Source organism: Procambarus clarkii, chromosome 21, assembly GCF_040958095.1.
Source record: "Procambarus clarkii isolate CNS0578487 chromosome 21, FALCON_Pclarkii_2.0, whole genome shotgun sequence".
In the NCBI taxonomy this organism is placed as follows: Eukaryota; Metazoa; Arthropoda; class Malacostraca; order Decapoda; family Cambaridae; genus Procambarus; species Procambarus clarkii.
In genome coordinates, this window is record NC_091170.1 from 30,490,278 (window position 1) to 30,512,777 (window position 22,500).

General features: G+C 45.1%; 1 protein-coding gene across 1 annotated transcript in view; it reads right to left on the bottom strand.

Moving 5' to 3' along the window:
* Positions 1 to 21,509, bottom strand: part of LOC138367233 (integumentary mucin A.1-like) — a 43,631-nt gene extending 22,122 nt beyond the window's left edge. Inside the window, exon 1 of the mRNA XM_069328642.1 lies at positions 21,305 to 21,509. Coding sequence (XP_069184743.1) covers positions 21,305 to 21,509 — 205 coding nt within the window. The remainder of the gene's footprint in view (positions 1 to 21,304) is intronic.
* Between the last annotated feature and the right edge of the window lie 991 nt (positions 21,510 to 22,500).

Consider the following 22,500-nt stretch of genomic DNA (forward strand, 5'->3'; position numbering starts at 1 on the left):
CCTCCCCCTCTCTCTCTCCCCCTCCCCCTCTCTCTCTCTCCCCCCCTCTCTCTCTCCCCCTCCCCCTCTCTCTCCCTCACCCCCTCTCTCCCTCCCCTCTCTCTCTCCCTCCCCTCTCTCTCTCCCTCCCCTCTCTCGCTCCCACCCCTCTCTCTCTTCCTCCCCCTCTCTCTCTTCCTCCCCCCCTCTCTCTCCCTCCCCTCTCTCGCTCCCACCCCTCTCTCTCTTCCTCCCCCTCTCTCTCTTCCTCCCCCCCTCTCTCTCCCTCCCCCCCTCTCTCTCTCTGTGTCTGTCTGTCTCTCTCTCTCTCTCTCTCTCTCTCTCTCTCTCTCTCTCTCTCTCTCTCTCTCTCTCTCTCTCTCTCTCTCTCTCTCTCACACACACACACACACACTCATAGGGAAATCATGGAAGGGAGACGAACTCTGACTGCCAAACGCAGGAAATTCACAACTGGAACAAACACAGAGGATGGGATGGAACAGGAAGCCTGGATGAAGGAAGTACTCCAGCAAATGCAGAATGAATTCAGTGAAGGACTGAGGGTAATGAGGGAGACAGTAGCCAACCTGCAAGATGATTTAAGGGCAGCAAAGGAGGAGATAAGATACCTAAAGGAGACTCTTCCACAATACCAGGCACAAACCGTACCCCAGGGAGATGGGAATGCTACTGTGGAGGGGACCACCACAACCCAGATCTCATTTGCTGAAATGCTTAAAAAGAGCCCTGAAGCTAGGTCTGCGGTTAAGGAAGTTGCCATGGAAGTGGCTTCCTCTCAGGAAGCAGCTAGATGTACTAGCCGGCTGATAGAGAGAAATAGAGCAGTAGTAGTAGCAGGCATTGAAGAACAAACAGGGACCAGACCAAAGGAGCGGAGAGACAAGGACAAAAACATGATTAAAGAGATCCTTAAAGAGGTAAGGATGGAGGGAGCTGAGCGAAATGTTGAAAAGGTTTTCAGGCTTGGAAAGTACAACAAGGACAGAGACCGAATGATAAAGGTGGTTTTCATGAGCGAAATCGCGAAAGAGGAACTGCTAGCAAGGAAGTGTTGTCTAAAAGGTGTAGAGAAGTTCAAGAAAATATTCCTGCAGAGGGATATGACAAGGGAAGAGAGAATACGGACAGCAGACGCGAGGAAGGAGCGCAGGAAGAGAGAAGGAAATCAGAGTACCACAACCCAGAACCCTACAATCCCAGAGGGAAGTGGAGAACCCTCCTCAAACAGTGCAACAGCCACAGGGATTGGGGCACCACCCCCAAATTCTACCCAACAGACACCCAACCTGCCCCATCCCCTGTCAGCCCCCCACTAAGTACCCACCTAGGGCACCCTCCCCCCACCCACCCCCCACCCCCCACTCACCCCCCTTCTCCCCCTCACCCCTCTCCCCAGGACCTCCCTTCTCCCCCATCCCCCATGCCCTCCCTTCTCCCACATGCCTTCCCGTCTCTCCCACCCCCATGCCCTCCCTTCTCCCCCTCCCCCCTAAGCCCCCCACTCTCCCCCACCCCACCTAAGTCTTCCCCTCTCCCCCACTCCCCTAAACCCTCCCCTCTTCCTCACCCACCTCAGCCCTCCCTTTTCCCCCACGCCCCCCAAGCCCTCCACCCTTTTCTCTTCCCCCAAGCCCCCCCATCTCCCCTATCCCCCACAGCCTCTCCTCCCCCCATGCTTCCCCAACCCTCCCTCTCTTACCCACCCCCTGTACCCTCCCCCTCTTATCCACCCCCTGTACCCTCCCCCTCTTATCCACCCCCTGTACCCTCCCCCTCTTATCCACCCCCTGTACCCTCCCCCTCTCCCCCACCACCCCAAGCCCTCCCTCCTCCACCAATCCCCCCGTGCCAGGTCCCCCCAGCTCCCACTCACCCCAGATCCCAAAGGTCCCCCCCAGAAAAGAAGCAGAAGAGAGTCAGTTTCAGGGTGATGTACTCGAACATAGATGGGATCACAAGCAAGACAAGTGAACTAAGGGAAAGAGCACAAGAAGTTAACCCAGATGTAATCGGACTCACTGAAACAAAACTCTCTGGAATCATAACGAATGCCGTGTTTCCCCAGGAGTATACAGTAATAAGGAAAGAGAGGGAAGGTAGAGGAGGAGGCGGAGTGGCCCTACTCATGAGAAGGGAATGGAGTTTTAAGGAGATGGCCATCCCGGGCTGTGAGGAGTTCAGAGACTACATAGCAGGCACCATAACAATGGGAGGACCAAGAATAGTAGTAGCAGTAATATACAACCCTCCACCAAATGACAGGAGACCCAGTCAAGAGTATGAAAACAACAACAAGGCAGTTAACACTATAATTGAGAGGGCAGCCTCTGCTGCCTGTAGAAATAGATCCCACCTGCTCATCATGGGCGACTTCAATCACGGAAAGATTGACTGGGAGAACAAGGAACCGCATGGAGGCGAGGATACGTGGAGAGCCAAACTATTGGAGGTGGTGACAAGCAACTTTTTAACGCAGCATGTCGGAGAACCCACAAGGATGAGAGGCAATGACGAACCAGCGAGACTCGACCTAGTCTTCACTCTGAACGACTCCGACATAAGAGAAATCGGTTTTGAGGACCCAGTAGGAATGAGCGACCACAGTGTACTGGTGTTTGAGTACTTGATTGAAGAAGGGTTATTGAACTCGAGGAGGGATACCGAAACCAAAAGGTTAGCATACCGAAAGGGAAACTATGAGGGGATAAGAAAATTCCTAACAGATATAGCATGGGAAACAGAGCTCAGGGGAAAGACGGCCCAAGATATGATGGATTACATCACGCAGAAGTGCAAGGACGCAGCAAACAAGTTTGTCCCAGTCCAAAAGGAAAACAGAGAAATGAAGATGAGAAACCCATGGTTTAATCAAAGATGTAGGCTAGCTAAGCAGCAAAGTAAAAGGGCATGGAGAAACTATAGGAATAACAGGACACTGGAGAGCAGAGAAAGATACCAGAATGCCAGGAATGAATATGTCAGGATGAGAAGAGAGGCAGAAAGACAATACGAAAATGACATCGCAAGCAAGGCAAAGACTCAGCCTAAATTGTTGCATAGCCACATTAGGAGAAAAACAACAGTAAAGGAACAGGTTATGAGATTAAGGATAGGGGCGGAAGGATTCACTACAAATGACAAGGAAGTGTGTGAGGAATTGAATAAGAAATTCCAGGAGGTCTTCACCTTAGAACAAGGAGAAATTCCAGAGGTAAGTGAGGGAATAGCTAACCAGGAACCACTGGAAGAGTTTGAGATTACCAGTGGGGAAGTAAGGAAGTGTTTACTAGAGTTGGACGTGACGAAGGCTATAGGCCCAGATGGAATCTCCCCTTGGGTTCTAAAGGAAGGAGCAAGAGAACTGAGCCTACCACTCTCCATAGTGTATAACAAATCACTGGCAACAGGGGAACTGCCAGATACTTGGAAAGCAGCTAACGTAGTCCCGATATACAAGAAAGGGGATAGACAGGAGGCACTGAACTACAGGCCAGTGTCCCTAACCTGCATACCATGCAAGCTGATGGAGAAGATTGTGCGAAAAAAACTAGTGGAGCATCTGGAGCGAAGGAACTTTGTAACACAGCATCAACATGGGTTCAGGGATGGCAGGTCCTGCCTCACAGGGTTACTTGAATTCTACGACCAGGCAACAAAAATAAGGCAAGAAAGAGAAGGGTGGGCAGACTGCATATTTTTGGATTGTCAGAAAGCCTTTGATACAGTGCCACACAAGAGGCTAGTGCGAAAGTTGGAGATGCAGGCTGGAGTAAGAGGGAAGGTACTCCGGTGGATAGAGGAATACCTAAGCAACAGGAGACAACGAGTCTGTGTGAGGGGTGAGGTCTCAGATTGGCGAGACGTCACAAGTGGAGTCCCGCAGGGGTCAGTCCTTGGACCTATACTGTTTCTGGTATATGTAAATGATCTCCCAGAGGGTATAGATTCGTTCCTCTCAATGTTTGCCGACGATGCAAAAATTATGAGGAGGATTGAAACAGAGGATGATAGTAGGAGGCTACAAGATGACCTGGATAGACTGAGTGAATGGTCCAACAAATGGCTGTTGAAGTTCAACCCGAGTAAATGCAAAGTAATGAAACTAGGCAGTGGAAACAGGAGGCCAGGCACAGGATACAGAATAGGAGATGAAGTACTTAATGAAACAGACAGAGAGAAAGATCTAGGAGTTGATATCACACCAAACCTGTCTCCTGAAGCCCACATAAAGAGAATAACGTCTGCGGCATATGCGAGGCTGGCTAACATCAGAACGGCGTTCAGGAACCTGTGTAAGGAATCATTCAGAATCTTGTACACCACATATGTAAGACCAATCCTGGAGTATGCGGCCCCAGCATGGAGCCCGTACCTTGTCAAGCACAAGACGAAGCTGGAAAAAGTCCAAAGGTATGCTACTAGACTAGTCCCAGAACTAAGAGGCATGAGTTATGAGGAAAGGCTGCGGGAAATGCACCTCACGACACTGGAAGACAGAAGAGTAAGGGGGGACATGATCACAACCTACAAAATCCTCAGGGGAATCGACCGGGTAAACAAGGACGAACTTTTCAACACTGGTGGGACGCGAACAAGGGGACACAGGTGGAAGCTGAGTACCCAAATGAGCCACAGAGACGTTAGAAAGAACTTTTTCAGTGTCAGAGTAGTTAGCAAATGGAATGCATTAGGAAGTGATGTGGTGGAGGCTGACTCCATTCACAGTTTCAAATGTAGATATGATAGAGCCCAATAGGCTCAGGAATCTGTACACCAGTTGATTGACGGTTGAGAGGCGGGACCAAAGAGCCAGAGCTCAACCCCCGCAAGCACAATTAGGTAAGTACAATTAGGTAAGTACACACACACACACACACACACACACACACACACACACACACACACACACACACACACACACACACATTCCCAGGAACCAGACCGTGGCAGCTGTCTAAGTCCCAGGTACCTATTTGCTTATAGGTGAACAGGAACATAGGGTGAAGCTCTGCCCACTTGTTGTCGCCTCCGCCGTGGATCGAACCCTGGCCCTTAGGACTACGACTCAAAAGCGCTGTCCACTCAGCCGCGAGTAAAAGTCCTGAGCTTCGTAGTCCTGAGTTTTCGGGTTCGATCCCCGGTGGAGGCGGAGACAAAATGGGCAGAGTTTCTTACACCCTGATGCGCCTGTTACCTAGCAGTAAATCGGTACCTGGGAGTTAGACAGCTGATACGGGCTGCTTCCTGGGGATGTGTAACAAAAAGTAGGCCTGGTCGAGGACCGGTCCGCGGTGACGCTAAGCCCCGAAATCATCTCAAGATAACCTCAAGATAACCAAACGATAGAGAGAGAGAGACCTACAGGACCTACATAACTTTTACATCATGTTTCGAAGCTTAAAGCGCTCTCTCTCTCTCTCTCTCTCTCTCTCTCTCTCTCTCTCTCTCTCTCTCTCTCTCTCTCTCTCTCTCTCTCTCTCTCTCTCTCTCTCTCTCTCTCTCTCCCTCCCTCCCCCTCTCCCTCCCCCTCTCCCTCCCCCTCTCCCTCCCCCTCTCCCTCCCCCTCTCCCTCTCCCTCTCCCTCCCCCTCTCCCTCCCCCTCCCCCTCTCCCTTACCCTCACCACTGTTGTTTTAACAGTATGGACGTGGTTCAGGTCACAGTGAACCCTCCAACCAAAAATTGGAGCAAACACAGATGCAGGTTTATATATTATTTTAGTTGATTTTTGTTGTTTTTCTCTGGCCATTTTTATGTTTTTTTTTTTTACTTTTATCATTTTTACCTTAACTGTTAGCGGCGTGAACCAGTTTTATTTGACTATGAGTATATAGATGTATATGGAATGTTTGTCATTCATATTTTTCTTGCAAAGTTATTTGTTTTAGTAACATGAAATCCTGCATAATATATATATATATATATATATATATATATATATATATATATATATATATATATATATATATATATATATATATATATATATATATATATATATATATATATATGTGAAAATTATTCTGCGACAATGGTGTGACTTGAATCCCAGACACCTGGCCTAACCTACTCGACCATAATGGTATAGAAAGAAGGGGGAATGGGTGAGGGGGGGGAGAGAAATGGTAGGTAAATGGGAAGGAGGAGGTGAAGGGGGAGTGGAAGGATTAAGGTGGGGGAGGGAGGTAGGATGGGGGAATTATTGGAGGAGAGAGAGAGAGAGAGAGAGAGAGAGAGAGAGAGAGAGAAAGGGGATTGGAGGTCTTTAACCCTCTTTCCTGAAATGAAACCTCCACTCTTTTTTTTCATCTTTTTTTTTATTTTATTTTTTATCAGAGTCATCCAATCAGTGGCCACCTTTGAGGTCCTGTTTAAAAGAGGCGGTCCTCTAGCATAACCATCGGGGACTGTTCTACTGTTTTAAGAATGATTTTCTTCCGACACGTGATTTGGAGTTTCTGTTGACTAGTTGGCCCATTTTAAGTCAATCAGCATCCAGCTAATAGAACGCCCAGACTTCCGTTACTGTAGCCAGCCCCAAGCAAGCGAGTGATTACATAATTACTACACACACACACACACACACACACACACACACACACGGAACGTTATTGGAACGCTGAGAAACCTCCTTAATCAGGTTTTTTATTCCTTAAGCAATGTACGCAGCCTTCGTTAGACCCAAGCTGGAATATGCAGCACTGGCCTGGAACCCGAATCTTGGGAAAAGTACAAAGGTTTTCAACAAGATCTTAGCACACAAATGAGCCCTCAGAGCTCTGGCTAATTGGGCTCATTTGTGAGGCTAGGTTAAGGGAACTAGAACTGACAACTTTGGAGAAGAGAAAACACGTACGGGACATGATCACAACATACAAGATACTGAGGGAGATTGTCAAGGTAGACAAGAACAACTTCTTCAAAGTGAGAACCACCTCACGCAGCGGAGGAGGAGTAAGGAGTGACGTCACCAAGTTAACAAGGGAACCAGAGCGGTGAGTGTAATTGTCTGTAAGTCATTACAACCGCTGCTTCTCTCTGTGTTTATCTTTGTCTCCCTCTTCTCCCACACTCTTATACCTCCTTTGTCAACACTTATCCCCCCCTCCCCCATCTCTGCTTCTCCATTCGCTTCTCCTTCTATTCTCCATTCTTCCTCCTCGTTCTATTCGTATTGCTACTAACCCTCCTTCCACATCCCCCAGCGCCCCCCCCCTCACTAGCTCCCCTCCCCCCTGAACCATCTACCCCCCCATCACCCCCCCCCCTTCTCTCACCCCCACAACAAAAACATTACCTGTGCGCTCACACTCGAGTTACTGCTCATAATTATTTTTATTTAGACTTGAGAGCAAATTAAGGAACATGAGTGGCATGGTAATATTGGGCCGTTGTCTTTTAATCCACTGGAAGAAAAATGACCTGAAAATTAATATGACCCAGTCAACTGTGGGGGGAAAATTATCGAGCGAGAGCGAGAGAGAGAGAGCGAGAGAGAGAGAGAGAGAGAGAGAGAGAGAGAGAGAATGAGAAAGAGAGGGAAACAGACAGAAAATCATTTTCTACCTGTAATTTTCATGCTCTTTATTACCAGTCTCTTCCTCAGCGGCCTCCGGCGAACCCTGTGGCTTAACACAGGTGTGTGTGTTAACACACCTGTGGGTTAAAGACCAAGTTAGGACCATTAGGTTTGTGACACAAATGCTTCTGTGTCTCCACACTTATGATTTACATGCCATATATATATATATATATATATATATATATATATATATATATATATATATATATATTGAAGCATGACAAAAATGCAAAGTATCATCATTTGCAAACAACAAAATTGTTAGGAAACCTAATTACCAAGAATCATAATATTCCCATTCGATTTTGCACAAAAATGAAAATAAAATGCTAAAATTTACTCGGACCCATTATTTCGGAAGACAGGAATTTGCAAAACACGAATCTCTAACGGGAGAATTAACAACACAGGTATTTGCAACACAGGAATTGTCAAGAATTGTGACTTGCGAAACAAGACCCTTTTTTAATAGCCAACTACTGCAGGACTGCAATATTGAGAGAGTAATTTTCCGGAGTCCTTCACTGCAGTATTTCAGACCAGCCTCTCCCCTTGTCTGGGGACAGAGAGGGAGAGAGAGAGGGAGAGATGCAAGAGAGAGAAATGCGAGTGGTAAGAGAGAAGTGACGAAAGAGAGAGGAGAGAGCGAGAGGTGAGAGAGAAAAGCGAGGAAAGAGAGAGAGAAGCGAGGAGAGGGAGAAAGCGAGAGGGTGAGAGAGAGAGAAGCAATGAGAGCGAAGGTAAGAGAAAAGTTAGACGAGAGTGACATGAAAGTGAGGGAAGAGGGAATAAAAGGGAAGCGAGAAGAGAGGGGATGATAACGAAAAACAGACGCGGAATAAGAATGAGAATGGATAAAATACGTGGCAAAGAAAGGGATGAGGAGCGTGTATAGAGAGAAGGAAGACATTAGAGCGATGTTAGATAACGGATTAAAGATACAAACAAGATACACCAGAGATGAGACAAACGAGTCAGTAGGACAGAAAGCGGGCGAGAGAGAGAGAGAGAGAGAGTCGAAATGGTGAAAGTGAAAGTAGTTGAGAGTTGGTTGAAGATTGAGAGAGTTGTGAACTGCGTCACTCCTACAAGCCACTGCCTGAAGACATCTCAATGACCTCGGACTCTCCTGTCTGGTCTGTGTTGAAGACTGAACCCAGACGACCTCTTCCTTTGCACGCCGGCCACTAACTCGATCAAAAGCCATACAACAATCTTCTAAATGCTCTATGAGAGGGATACTCCACACAGCAGAAAAAAACAGGACCTCAGTCCCATCTGCAAATTGCCTCTAGCGCTCGTTATAATTCCTGAGTTGGGGGGTGGGGGGATGTGACGCCACATCTCGCAGAGAGTTCCATTGGCTGAGCTGACATTAGTGAGCTCCCATTGGTTCTTTCGTCCAAAATCAATCCTGATTGGCTGGATTTAAAATTTGAAGAATCTGGAATTTTAGGGGTTGACCAACGAAATTGTCTCACTTAAGTTTGAATTTGTGTTTTATTTCGTACGTTTATATATTATTATTTAAAGAGATTTCGGCTCTTAGGATTGTTTATCTACGTTTATCTTCACATCACGGGATCTGTTTTGCATCACATCATGTCATTAAGTGATTTTTTTTAATTTGTTTTATCTGTTGGTGATTTTGTGGTTTATTAATGTAGTTGCAATTGATCTGCGTTGCCCAACAGAAGGTATTTGCAATTTTGTTTAGCTAAGAGTAACTATTAGTGGCATTATATAGGATCCAAATCACTATTAACTATACTTTTTAGGCCCAAGCAAATAAAAAATGACCCTTACCCCCTCCCCAGGAACAAAGTTTGTGTCACAGTGTATTGGTGATGCTGGGGGGGGGGGGAGCTGGCTTCTCCTCCTCCTGTGCATATTAAGGTTAGAGTGCAGTGAGCAGAGTGAGCAAGGCCTTCAGGGATGAGCTGGAGTAGGTAGTTGAAGCAGACATTCCACGACGAGAGGCAAAGCACACTTCACTGAGGTACACACTGTGTTACAATGCCTCTCTGTGCGTCTCTCTCTCTCTCTCTCTCTCTCTCTCTCTCTCTCTCTCTCTCTCTCTCTCTCTCTCTCTCTCTCTCTCTCTCTCCCTCTCTCTCTCTCTCTCTCTCTCTCTCTCTCTCTCTCTCTCTCTCTCTCTCTCTCTAACTCTCTCTAACTCTCTCTCTCTCTCTCTAACTCTCTCTCTCTCTCTCTCTCTCTCTCTCTCTAACTCTCTCTAACTCTCTCTCTCTCTCTCTAACTCTCTCTCTCTCTCTCTCTCTCTCTCTCTCTCTCTCTCTCTCTCTCTCTCTCTCTCTCTCTCTCTCTCTCTCTCTCTCTCTCTCTCTTTGACTTCTGTCATCTTATTCAACAACTCATAATTCGTTCACTAAGCAGGATTTTAGATAACCATCAGATCTAAAAATATAGGAAATGACGACGTGTGATAATGGTCGTGGGTTAATGGTCTTGGAAGGACGCGAAACGACCTCACTTTATTTTCCAATGGGTGGGTTGGGAATCTAATTTTCAGCAACATTATTGTGACTTTCTTGACTGCAAGCAGGATTTTTCTCTCTCTCTCTATCCATGTTGGCTTTTAGAGACGCAATTGAGTTGCTCTAAGAGTTCTACTAACCTGCTTCGGAACTGTCTTAAGTAACTTGCAGTGAAGGTTTTCATTTTTTAGCCATGCTGGTCTGCAGTTCAGCAGTTCTTGTCAATATTGTTACTCATATTAGTCCTTTTTCTACCGTCTGGAAGATCGGCCTTTTTTCCCCCAGAAAGCAGATCAATATATATGGCAAGAGAACAGTACAGTACTGTACTATTGTAGGGTCATTTAGTACTCAAGGGGAATGTCTTGTCAAGGGCTGTTATCGTACTTATTTTAAGTGGTTGGTTGCAAGTGCTGGAGTCACTATCATGTGTGAGTACTTGCTGTGGGTTAGACATCAGTTCCCTCATGTCTATTAACTATAATAGCAGATCAGCTTGAAATAGTCATGGAAGCTTTAATTAATTACACGCAGAAATCACAATAGCGTGATGCATCAAATGAACACATCCACAAGTAAATTCAGTAGAATTTCTGGTTGCAGTTCTTTGACCATGTCGTAGCTCAGTCGATTAAGGCAGCGTCTGGGATGATCTCGGACGTAGGTTCGAATCCTCGTCACGGCCCTTGTGGATTTGTTTATTTAATTCCCATTTACTTATTTTCTATCTCTTAACGACTTGCCTAGCTGTGCCCGCAAGCACAACTAGGCAAGTACACACATCCCCAGGAAGCAGCCCGTGGCAGCTGTCTATCTCCCGGGTACCCATTTACTGCTAGGCGAACAGGCCATCAGGGTGAAAGAAACGGCTCATTTGTTTGTGCCTCAACCGGAAATCGGGAATGTTTATTCTGCCGTGAGGCTTCGTGTGTGTGTATGTGTGTGTGTATGTGTGTGCGTGTGTGTGTGTGTGTGTGTGTGTGCGTGTGTGTGTGCGTGCGTGTGTGTGTGTGTGTGTGTGTGTGCGCCTTTCATGGCTTTCTGACTGGAAATTCCATTGACCGCTTCACGACCCATAAATAATGGTCCACGACACACACAGATCATGGTTCACAGGCGCCTGCCTGAGCCTCCCCTGGTCCTCCCTATTCCCCTATTTCCAGCCCCTATTTCCAGTCCCTATTTCCCGCTCCTATTTCCAGCCTCTATTTCCAGTCCCTATTGCTAGCTCCCGTTCCCCCTATTCCCCGTTCCCAACCTCTCGCTCACCCCTTTGTAATTTGCGCATGATGGTGGTGGAGTGTGAGGAGGGGATGGCTCCCCCTCTCTCTCTCTCTCTCTCTCTCTCTCTCTTTCTCTCTCTCTCTCTCTCTCTCTCTCTCTCTCTCTCTCTCTCTCTCTCTCTCTCTCTCTCTCTCTCTCTCTCTCTCTCTTTCTCTCTCTCTCCATCCCTGTGTGTTCGTCTAATTGTGCTTGCAGGGTGGGGTTGAGTTTCGGCTCTTGGGTCCCACCTGTGTACTGGTTCGTCTCTCTCTCTCTCTCCCTCGCCCCGTCATAATACCTCGCTGAGATACCAAAGATACCATGTTGGGATATAATAGGATATGGGTCACAGTAACGGGGTTGGAGATAAGATGACCAAACCACATATCAGAAAATCATATATATATATATATATATATATATATATATATATATATATATATATATATATATATATATATATATATATATATATATAATTTATATATACATATTTAGACATTTTTCTGAAGATGTATTATTAAATACGAATAATGGCCCGCGGCCCCTGTTACCTAGCAGTAAATAGGTACCTGGGAGTTAGACAGCTGCTACAGCTGCTTCCCGGGGGGGGGGGTGTAACAGAAGCGATGCCTGGTCGAGGAGCGGGCCGCGGGGACGCTAAGTCCCGAAATCATCTCAAGATAACCATCAGATGTCTGTGTAATAGGAAATGCCTCGTACGGGTCAATAGGCCATCTACAGTGCCCTTAATTCTTTTATATGTTCTCTCTAAAAATACTTTTGTATACTTTTGTGTCATGTATTTCACATTATCTGATGCAATTTCATTCGTGTTGATGTAAAATCAATGTATTAAGCGAGTCACTGAGATTCAAGACAATCCCTCAAGTGAGCTTGTAAGTGGCAGGCTGGGGGTAGCGAACAACCAATCAGGGTCAGGGTTACATGTTCAATTAGCTTAATATGCTCTGTAAGCGGATGGGCGATCGAGCGGAAACCAATCAAGTCACTGGATACAACCCGGGCTGACAGCCAACCAATTGGCTCACTGCATGCCTATTGAATGTCACAAGCAGCCAATCACGTGAGGGGTAACATCTTGAGAATACTCATAGCGTCTCTGAAAATTAATCCATTGTGTTTCTTTAAGTCAAATACTTGAATAATTAAAATTGCCAGATATAATATTTTATAAGTAGTAATTGTTAATTAAATTGGCTCCTGAAACACTGCATTTTTTATATACAATTATTCGTAGTAGTGCGGGTATAAACGTGGTCTATTACACACCAGGGCTATGTAGTCGTAATAGCTTGGCGCTTTCTCCAGATAGATCCCTTCTATTGCCCACCAATTGGTCGTTAGCCGTTCATTGACGAACTGGTTGAATTGTTGTGGTGAGTGGATGTCTCGGGTTGCTACTGGATGTTACCAAAAGGGGGTTTACTAAATTGTTGTGCCTGAAACAAGTCTCTAAATTGTTGTTGGTGGATTGGTGAAGTCTATTTGGTAGTCACGTGTGTGTGTCGCTTCTTGGGCTGGAAGTCACGTGTGTGTGTAGCCTCTTGACGGGGGTAGTCACATGTGGCCCCTCTTGACGGGGGTAGTCACATGTGGCCCCTCTTGACGGGGGTAGTCACATGTGGCCCCTCTTGACGGGGGTAGTCACATGTGGCCCCTCTTGACGGGGGTAGTCACATGTGGCCCCTCTTGACGTGGGTAGTCACATGTGACATATTGAGAACGCTGCCAAAATCAAAAATGAATTTTCAATTTGAATTTACTAGCAAATATTGATTTAAGGGACCAAGTTTGCCAGGTCAGGTATAAGGAGGAAGCCAGTATCACTTTACAGCACTTGAAAGGGATATGTGGATAAGGATCTGGGATAGGAGGGAAAGAATGGTGTCCAACCACATGAACCATCGGGGATTGAACGCCGACCTGCAAGAAGCGTGGCCTCCGTTGTAAAGGAGCAAACTCTGATGTAAATAACTACGTCAGGACCTATACCTCTCACGAATATACCAATCTCAGAACCAACTAATAAGTATCAACCGGTTTCCAACCCATTTGGCAAGTTCGTAACAAGTTCAGAATTTCAAAGGTAAATTCACTGAAGGTAAGGAAAAATCAACTTCACTTACTCCAGAGCTCATCAGATATAATCCTCTTACATTTAAGTTTGAGTCTCTCTCTCTCTCTCTCTCTCTCTCTCTCTCTCTCTCTCTCTCTCTCTCTCTCTCTCTCTCTCTCTCTCTCTCTCTCTCTCTCTCTCTCTCATCAGAACGCACGCACGCAACTGATGAATCACGGGCCTGATGGGCTTGTGAAGCAGTGATTGGCCTGCCCATCAGAGAGAGGCTCCCAGCCCGCCAGTAAAGAGATAGGACTGACGCAATACAATGCCCCATTTTCTTTTCTCCCTTGAAATTTTTCCAGTCAATCGAGACCAGCTGGAATCGTGTTTAAGCGCTTCCTTAACGGCAAAACTCCGCGCCGAGTTTCATTTCCGAGCTGAAGAGTGAAGACAAGCTGCGTTTCTTCGAGGTAAAAGTCTTCGGTAGAAAATGGTGGCTTCTACTATTCGGTATATCCCCAAGGAACATAGACATATGCCTTAATGCGAGAAGGGGAGAAGCCTTGACCGATATGAGGAGGAAATGATGTTGACGGCTGCGTCAACCTGCCTGTCACTCAAGGCTTCAGGGGGGGGGCGGGCACGTTGAGCAGAAATTCGGTTGAGTGAGGCAGGGCCTTCTACAAAGGACGTAAATAATGTATATGTGGAAGAGCTCGAGAAAAGGCAGGTGGAGCACTGTGCTTCTACTGATGAAGAGATCATCATTACAGTGTACGTATAGTCTCCTCGACACGATAATTATCACGTCCGCGTGGAAGATAATCTGCCATTGTCTATGTGTATTCACTTACCCTCGGCCTCCCTCACTGTATATTGAGATACAGTTAATGGCCAACTTATGAAAGCAGATTATACAATGTAGTTCCTTGACGATTCAAACCTCCAAGCAACAGCCTAGTGGACCAAACTCTCACAAGTCAAGCCTGGCCTCGGGCCGGGCTTGGGGAGTAGAAGAACTCCCAGAACCCCATCAACCAGGTATCAACCAGGTAAATAATATTGCTTAGGACAATATTCAAGTGCCACTCATAAATTGGGGTCAGTTTGAATCGGAGCGTAGTACTGTGATGCACTCGAGCGCCACTCCTAGATGCTTCAAACACTGGGATAAGAAAGTGTTTACATACCCTACAGTTAAAGGAGTTGGGTAACATCCACTAAAAGCACCACAGAGGGTTCAAGGGTTTATCAAGAACACACTGTAAGGACCGTGGACATTGTTTATCTCGGGTAGACAAGTAGAGATTTGAAAACTTCAATACCCACGTGCACAGCAACATGTCACTATCAACATATCAACATGTCAACATGTCAACATGTCAACATGTCAACATAGCAACAATTTCCAGGAAGATTGAGTGGACGGAAGAGCGTATCCTGGATGACAGACCATCCAGGAGACAGTGGTGACGTTCCCGTCTCATGTATAGTCACTAAAATAGTTTCTTCCTGCTGAAGCGTCATACGATATATATTACACTTTATTTCCTCCTGTGTAAGTGTGTGTGTATGTTCCCGCGCTAATGGTATGTGTATTTTTATTTCTATCCGCTTCTCGTCGTATTCCGAGGGGAAAGTTGGGAGAAGGGGGGAGTGTGGGGGAGAAGGGGGGAGTGTGGGGGAGAATGGGGGAGTGTGGAGGAGAAAGGGGGAGTGTAGGGGAGAAGGGGAGGAGTGTATGGAATAAGGGGAGAGCGTGGGGGAGAAGGGGGGAGTGTGGGGGAGAAGGGGGAAGTGTAGGGGAGAAGGGGGGAGTGTATGGAATAAGGGAAGAGTGTGAGGGACAAGATGCAGTAGTAGAGTTTGCGGCTTCGTACAAAAATACAACTGTTTTGCAGAAACTTATTTATGTTCTGACGCCTAGAAGCGTTTCGCAACACTAATTACATTTTCATAGACAATTTTACATACACCAATTGCTTACAAAACGTCCATATTACCGTGCTCTAAGTTCCCTAAAGCGTCGCACTTCTAATTCATTGGTCTGTACCGTAAAACCTGAAACGTATTAAGGAAGAGAACGGCTTCTCTTAACGCCCAGACGGAGAAGCGGAGAAATTAGAATGAACTGTTAGAGTAAGCGTCAACCTCAATCCTTAGAAGTAAAGGTTGAGGCTGATGGGAAATAATGAAGGGAAGGATCGAAGCTGATAGACGAAAATTAGAAATTGAAAGCTTGACAGAAAAAGCAAGAGATGTTTATTTTATTTTATTTATTTGTTGTGTTCTTGCTGTCTGGTAATTTGAGGCAGTAAGCAGGGAATATGTCAGAGAAAAAAAAAAAATATATATATATATATATATATATATATATATATATATATATATATATATATATATATATATATATATATATATATATATTGCTCTAAGAGTTGCCAGATGATGCTCTCTCTGGTATACTGAATCATGGAAAGGCTAAATTCCTATCAGCAAATGTTTACAGCCAAACTGGCAAAGTCAGCCTTCTTGGGTTCGAACCCTGGACAGACAGGAGAAAAACCCGGACACCAATCCTTCACTGTTCTGCAGCATTGATGATACTATGTTTCTCCAGTAGAGAAAATGTTTATTTTTCTCCTCAAACTTTACTTTGACCTTTACTTGAGACATCTCAGGGCAGACGTCTTGAAGATGTGCTGGAGGCTGCTGACTTATGAAACAATGTGATCAAAGTTGTGGTCAAGGAGTCGGAAAGCCTTTAGGTAAGTACCTTTAAGATATATTCCCTCAGCCGTCTGAAGCAAAGGTCAACGTTTGAGGGGAAGTAATAGCTAGTTTTCCCTAATTTGGAGACATAAGCAGTTAGAAAATACCACTTACTACTCAGGAAGATATATTGTGTTATACTGCAGTATCTGTGAGGAGAGAGTGAGTTGTGAGTCAGCGCTTAACAACAGTTGTAAATTATCTCCTCTACACTGGGGGGGGGGGGAGAACAGTAGTCACACCACGCCACAGGTTCCATCTCGGGTCTTGTGTGCCTGTATACCTGTATATTGGTGTATATGTTAATCAGTTAATTATGTACACCGCTCCCATCTTGGAATCTGGATAAGGGTCTGAGGATCTGTTTATGGAACGACTTATTCTCGTAGCTTAACCTCTGCTAGTTCTGTGATTATTCTTGTTGCTATCCTCTGCACTTATTAAATTTCGATTTTGTCATTCATGAGGCTGCTGATTCCGGCACTGATCAAACAGAAACTGTGTTGATTTCTTTTTAAAAAGAGTCGTAATATAGGTTTTTAAAAACTCGGTCTAATGTTTACCAACTTCGTACATACCGGCGCTGTTTCTCTGATAATGTTGGCCTCTGTTGGTTGTGTTGGAATTATATCCACTCCAATTTATTCCCTTCTTTCCTATTCCTGTAGTTCACTTCCCGTCAGGGATTGTTTAGCAGCTCATATCTCCCTTTTCTCTTATTATCTTGCACTTGTTGGGGACTGAACTCTGGGGTCTGTCAGCCTTCGGGACAAACTGCATATGTTGGGTGGGGAATTAAATCCGGTTTAGGAGAGAGATGCGGTGGCCTTATGTACCCAGTCAGTCTCCCTGAATATATTAAAACTGAGACGTGGTGGTGGTTGAAGGTAATGCTCTCACGACACGACAGTCTTTGTAAATATTTAGTGGCCATTTTCTGCGTCCAAAAATACCTGACTGGACGAGGTCAATGGTCTCAATGAGACGTATTTGAAGCGTATTTAATTGGTTGTTTTTTCCTGTTGTAGGCCTATAGTGCACGTCGTAAGGAGTCATCTAGGATACTTACTTCCCCCATAGGTGCATACAGGAACGTTCACGAGGATCGAACTTAGACCCGGCTAGAAACTAGTCCACCGTTCTAACGGCCAGTTCAGGAGGTTGGGGGCTTTTATCAGCCGTTCTACAGTGCCACGTATGTATATATTTAGGGACATTTAAAACATATATACCAACATGTCTCGTTCAGGTAATTTTCCTAGCTTACAAGATGGGGTACCCAGCGGTGTCTGGTACTACTGGGTGACCTGGGTCACCAAACTCTATGGTAAACGAAACCACACTTTCACATATCGAAGAAGTCGCTTGAAATGGAAATAGGAGCCGATCCTTTTTAAAGAGAGGCATGGGGGATCGAACCCGAGCACCCTATGACTCCTCTATTCAATCACAAATCACCCTGCAAAGCTTCGTGGGGGTTGCTCCTTAGCTCCTGGGCTCCGGCGCTGGAAAAAAACCTGTCTATATAGATTGATTTATGCATTAAGTTAATTATGTTCTTAATTTTATAACCATTAAAAGGATTTTAAATTGAGGTTTTCAACCGTTTGCACTTTATGTTAATGGTGTAGTTGTTGATTTTGAACATAAATCATTTGTTACACTATGTCTGGTAAGGGTTCGAACCCCGGACAAGCAAGATCTTGCTCTTTATGCCCCGCCTATGAGCACTGTAGAATAATAATATTAATAATAATTGTTTTCTGTAAAAGATACACTGGAACATGTTCCTGCCGCTAATTAGTAAGTACATAAACTATATATTATTAAAAGCCACTAATTACGCACAGAATTATCTGGTGTAGGCCTTTAGGCCAACTTCCTGGGGACTTTAAAATGTTATTCATTGTTTCATATATGTTGATGTTATCCTATATACATGAGTCTCTTTTTTGCTGTTTCAGGTGAATGCCTGAATGTTTCAGGTGAATGCCTGAATGTTTCAGGTGAGTTTCCCTTACATTTCTCACTGTTTAATTGGTTTCCTTCCTTCCCTATTCTCATAACCTTGCAATTTACTGGGTTGATGTCTTAAAGCCATTTGTCCGACCTTCCCTAAAGTTCGTCCTGAGAGAGAGAGAGAGAGAGAGAGAGAGAGAGAGAGAGAGAGAGAGGGAGAGAGAGAGAGAGAGAGAGAGAGAGAGAGAGAGAGAGAGAGAGAGAGAGAGAGAGAGAGAGAGAGAGAGAGAGTTGCGAACAGGAATATATATAACTGTATTCACCTAATACCTCCTCCCAAAAAATAATTTGTTCGTATTTAGTATCAAAATAAAGTTTGTGTTCGAAAATAGACTACCAAGAGACAGACAAGCGAGAGGCAGAAACTACCAAATTCCAGCCGACTTGCACATTAAAAAAAAAAATCGCGTCGACGGCATCTGAATGCAGCATTCATTCCCTTCGTTTAAGATTAAACTGCGTTCATCAGGTACTTACAAAGATCCTGGCTCTGTCTTTAATATAATATTGACACAGAAAATATTCCACGGTAGATGGATCACAAGCATAGAGTGCCACAGAAAACCAGTCAGACGCGTGTCATAGAAAATGGCTTTTCACAGACAACGTCTCACAAAAAATGGTCCAGAGACAACGTGCCATAGAAAATGGGCAACACACCCCACTGTGTCATAGAAAATAAGCCCAAAGACAACGTACCACCAACAACGCGCCATAGAAAACGGATCACAGAGAATGTATCACAGAAAACGAACCACAGACCAAAAGGCCAGAGAAGGCGACTCTAGCACTAAAAGCACTGTGCTTCCATTTTCTATACAATATACAGTTTTTAAGCCATATTAATGGCGGGAAGCCATTGCCAGTACCTCTTTGTTGCGGCGGAGGTTCTGGCAACCGTAGAGGCGGCGCCTTTGTCATTTATGTCCCCCTCGAGCTCCATTTTATTGTAGTTGTTAATGTTTTTGCTCGAGGCTTCAGCGTTGCGTTGCTTTTTGATGGGATTGTTGGCAATTATGGTGCATTGTTGTTGCTCCTAACGGGGCTGTTAGGGTTTATTGTCTCCGGGATATCCGAGTTCTCCAAATCACCAATTATTGGTGTTTTCACGTTTTCTTCTCTGTTGTGAAGCTGATTGGGTGACTGCTTTAAAACTCAGTGTTGTCAAGTAGTTAATGTCTTGTCGCTTGCTTTGTTGCAAGTTCAAATACTGGTGTTGGCATGACGAATTATGCCATTGCAAGGTGAGAAAAAAAGATCGGTTGTTGCATGATTAACTTTTGCAGGGATAAGGGCGAAAGTTCATTGGATGTTGCTTGGTCTGTTTTTATGTCAGGTGGTTTGGCCTACCAGTACCTGGCCTGGTGCGTAAGTGTTGCGTGAATATATGCAGTAATGACTCTTGCAACAACAATACCTGTGCTAACAACACTACCACGACTACCACTAACGTCACCACTACCACTAGCACTATCACTACCACTACCACCACCACTACCACTACCACCACCACTACCACTATCACCACCACTAGCACCACCACTACCACCACCACTACCACCACCACTACCACTACCACTAGTTCAGATACCACCGCTCCCACTACCACCACGTTCACCCCAACAGAAAATACAGTAGACAATTCACCATCCTCTTGAACTTAATATATTCTCTGACAGTAGTGTAAAATGAGACATTGATGAGAGAGGGAAAGAGATAAAAACAAGAACAGAAATAGAACACATTTAACACACACACCAAACACACATTTAACACACACAACAAACACACATTTAACACACACAACAAACACACATTTAACACACACACCAAACACACATTTAACACACACACCAAACACACATTTAACACACACACCAAACACACATTTAACACACACAACAAACACACATTTAACACACACAACAAACACACATTTAACACACACACCAAACACACATTTAACACACACACCAAACACACACACCAAACACACATTTAACACACACACCAAACACACATTTAACACACACAACAAACACACATTTAACACACACACCAAACACACATTTGACACACACACCAAACACACATTTAACACACACACCAAACACACATTTAACACACACAACAAACACACATTTAACACACACAACAAACACACATTTAACACACACAACAAACATATGATAGATAGCCCACTATCAACCATCCATATGGCTGAACAAGCAGCCTGTTATGTCCACATAACAGACTATCAGAGGACGGTATAGCTCCCTCGCATCGCAGCATTGTGAATAAATCATTAGATGCAAATATTGCGACTAGATCCTAATTAGTATACATTAATTAGTATATACTCATTAGTATACACTCATTAGGACCTGATCCGGATATCAAACAAACCATCAATATATATACGTGACTGACATCATCAATATATATATACAATAGTCAACATTGGATTACCTTATTACTTTATTTTATGGTTGAAAAGAATTACTCAGCATTAGAGTTGATGCTGAGTGAATGAGGAGAATGAGTAAGGTGTGTGTGGGGATGGGGAGGTTGTCTATGTGGAGATGGGGAGGGCTATGTGTGTATGGGGAAGGAATGGGGAGGTTGTGTGATTGTGGGGAAGGGGGGTGGGGGGCTTTCTATGGGGATTGGGAGGGATGTATGTGTGTTGGAGAGGAATATTTCATAGTGAGTTTGACACTGTTGGGAAATGCTTACGATTTTGAGGAAGATCCTGGATGACTTTGGAGTTTGGGATAGAGAATGGGGGATGGACGAAGAGAAAGCAGAAAGGGGGAAATAAGGAGGGGGAATGAGTCTGGGAATCAGACAAACGCTTACATGAATAGAGGGAGAGAACTGGAGAAACGGGAAGGCCAGATGATGCAGTGAGCAAGGGAATGGGGAAAATAAGGTCCGGAAGATGCAGGAGGAGGAAGAGAAGGTGGAGCAAAGAAGCGAGGGAGGGAGGGGGAGAGGGAGAGAGAGAGAGAGAGGGAGAGAGGGAGAGAGGGAGAGAGGGAGAGAGGGAGAGAGGGAGAGAGAGAAGGCCAGGGAGAATATTGACCAATGGGGCAGCGAGGGCAGGTAGCGTGTTTATCAATCCCTGCCGCCGTGAAGGTCCCTTCGTCCTCTCCCACCTCCTCTCCTACCTCCTCTCCCACGTAATCTCCCTCGTCCTCTCCCACGTCCTCTCCCTCGTCCTCTCCCACGTCCTCTTCCACACTCTCCCGGGCCACTGGCTCAGGGCCCACGCAGGAACATCCCAACATAAACACTATCCCAACGTTTGTTTACATGATATCAGCTGATGCGTACAAGATTTCCCGGGAAAGCAGCCGCACGGGTCTTTACATACGCATCCGACCTTTGAGTTGATTGGTCAAACAACCTGTCCTCAGGACAAGCTCGTCCAACCGGCAGTCGACCTCAAAGTCGCACTCGTCTATTTTAACGCACTGCGTGTTCAAGATTTTTAATGTTCTCAAATATAGATTAGTGTTATGATATACTATAATGTGTTGAATAGTTAGGTCATATGCCTCTATACCCCCTTTCTAATGCCTCTAGAGTGGCACTATGATTGGGGCCCAGGTGGTGAAGGTGGTGGTGGTGGTGGTGGTGGTGAAGGTGATGGTGATAATAATGGTTGTAGGGAGATAATGGGAAGCTGTGAGAGGGGAGAATGGTGATATCGGTGGTAGTGATCTTGATCAAGATAGCCCGTGATCTTCATAACGAAAACGATAACAATTAAGACTTGTCAGAGACAATACACTGATATCAATTTCAATGCACTAATGCCAGTCAATTACAATACACTAATGCCAATTACAGTACACTGCTCCAAACTACACGTCATCTTTGCCAATTACACTGCAGTAAGAAATTTAATGCCACATCCCGTAAATGACTCTTAATTCTGCTTTGCAATTCCAGAATTTACAAGAAAAACGAAAATGGCAATGTATTAATTTCCTTAACTAACGAACGTTGTTGCCAAGCGCGTAGATTGCCCTTTAACTTTTACCCCAAAAATACAGAAATGTTTTGATTGGCCAACTGCCAACGAACAGGCAAACACACTTCGTAAGGCTTAACAAGGCTTAGAAGAGCCAAGAGTCCCAACAGTGAAAGCTCTCAAAAAAGGCTTAAAAGAGCTAGTAACAGTCCCAGCATACACGGACAACAATCCCACTGTAAAGGTTCACCAAGTCTTTACAAGGCTTGCAAAAGCCCAAGAGCACTACAGTAGTGGCTCGC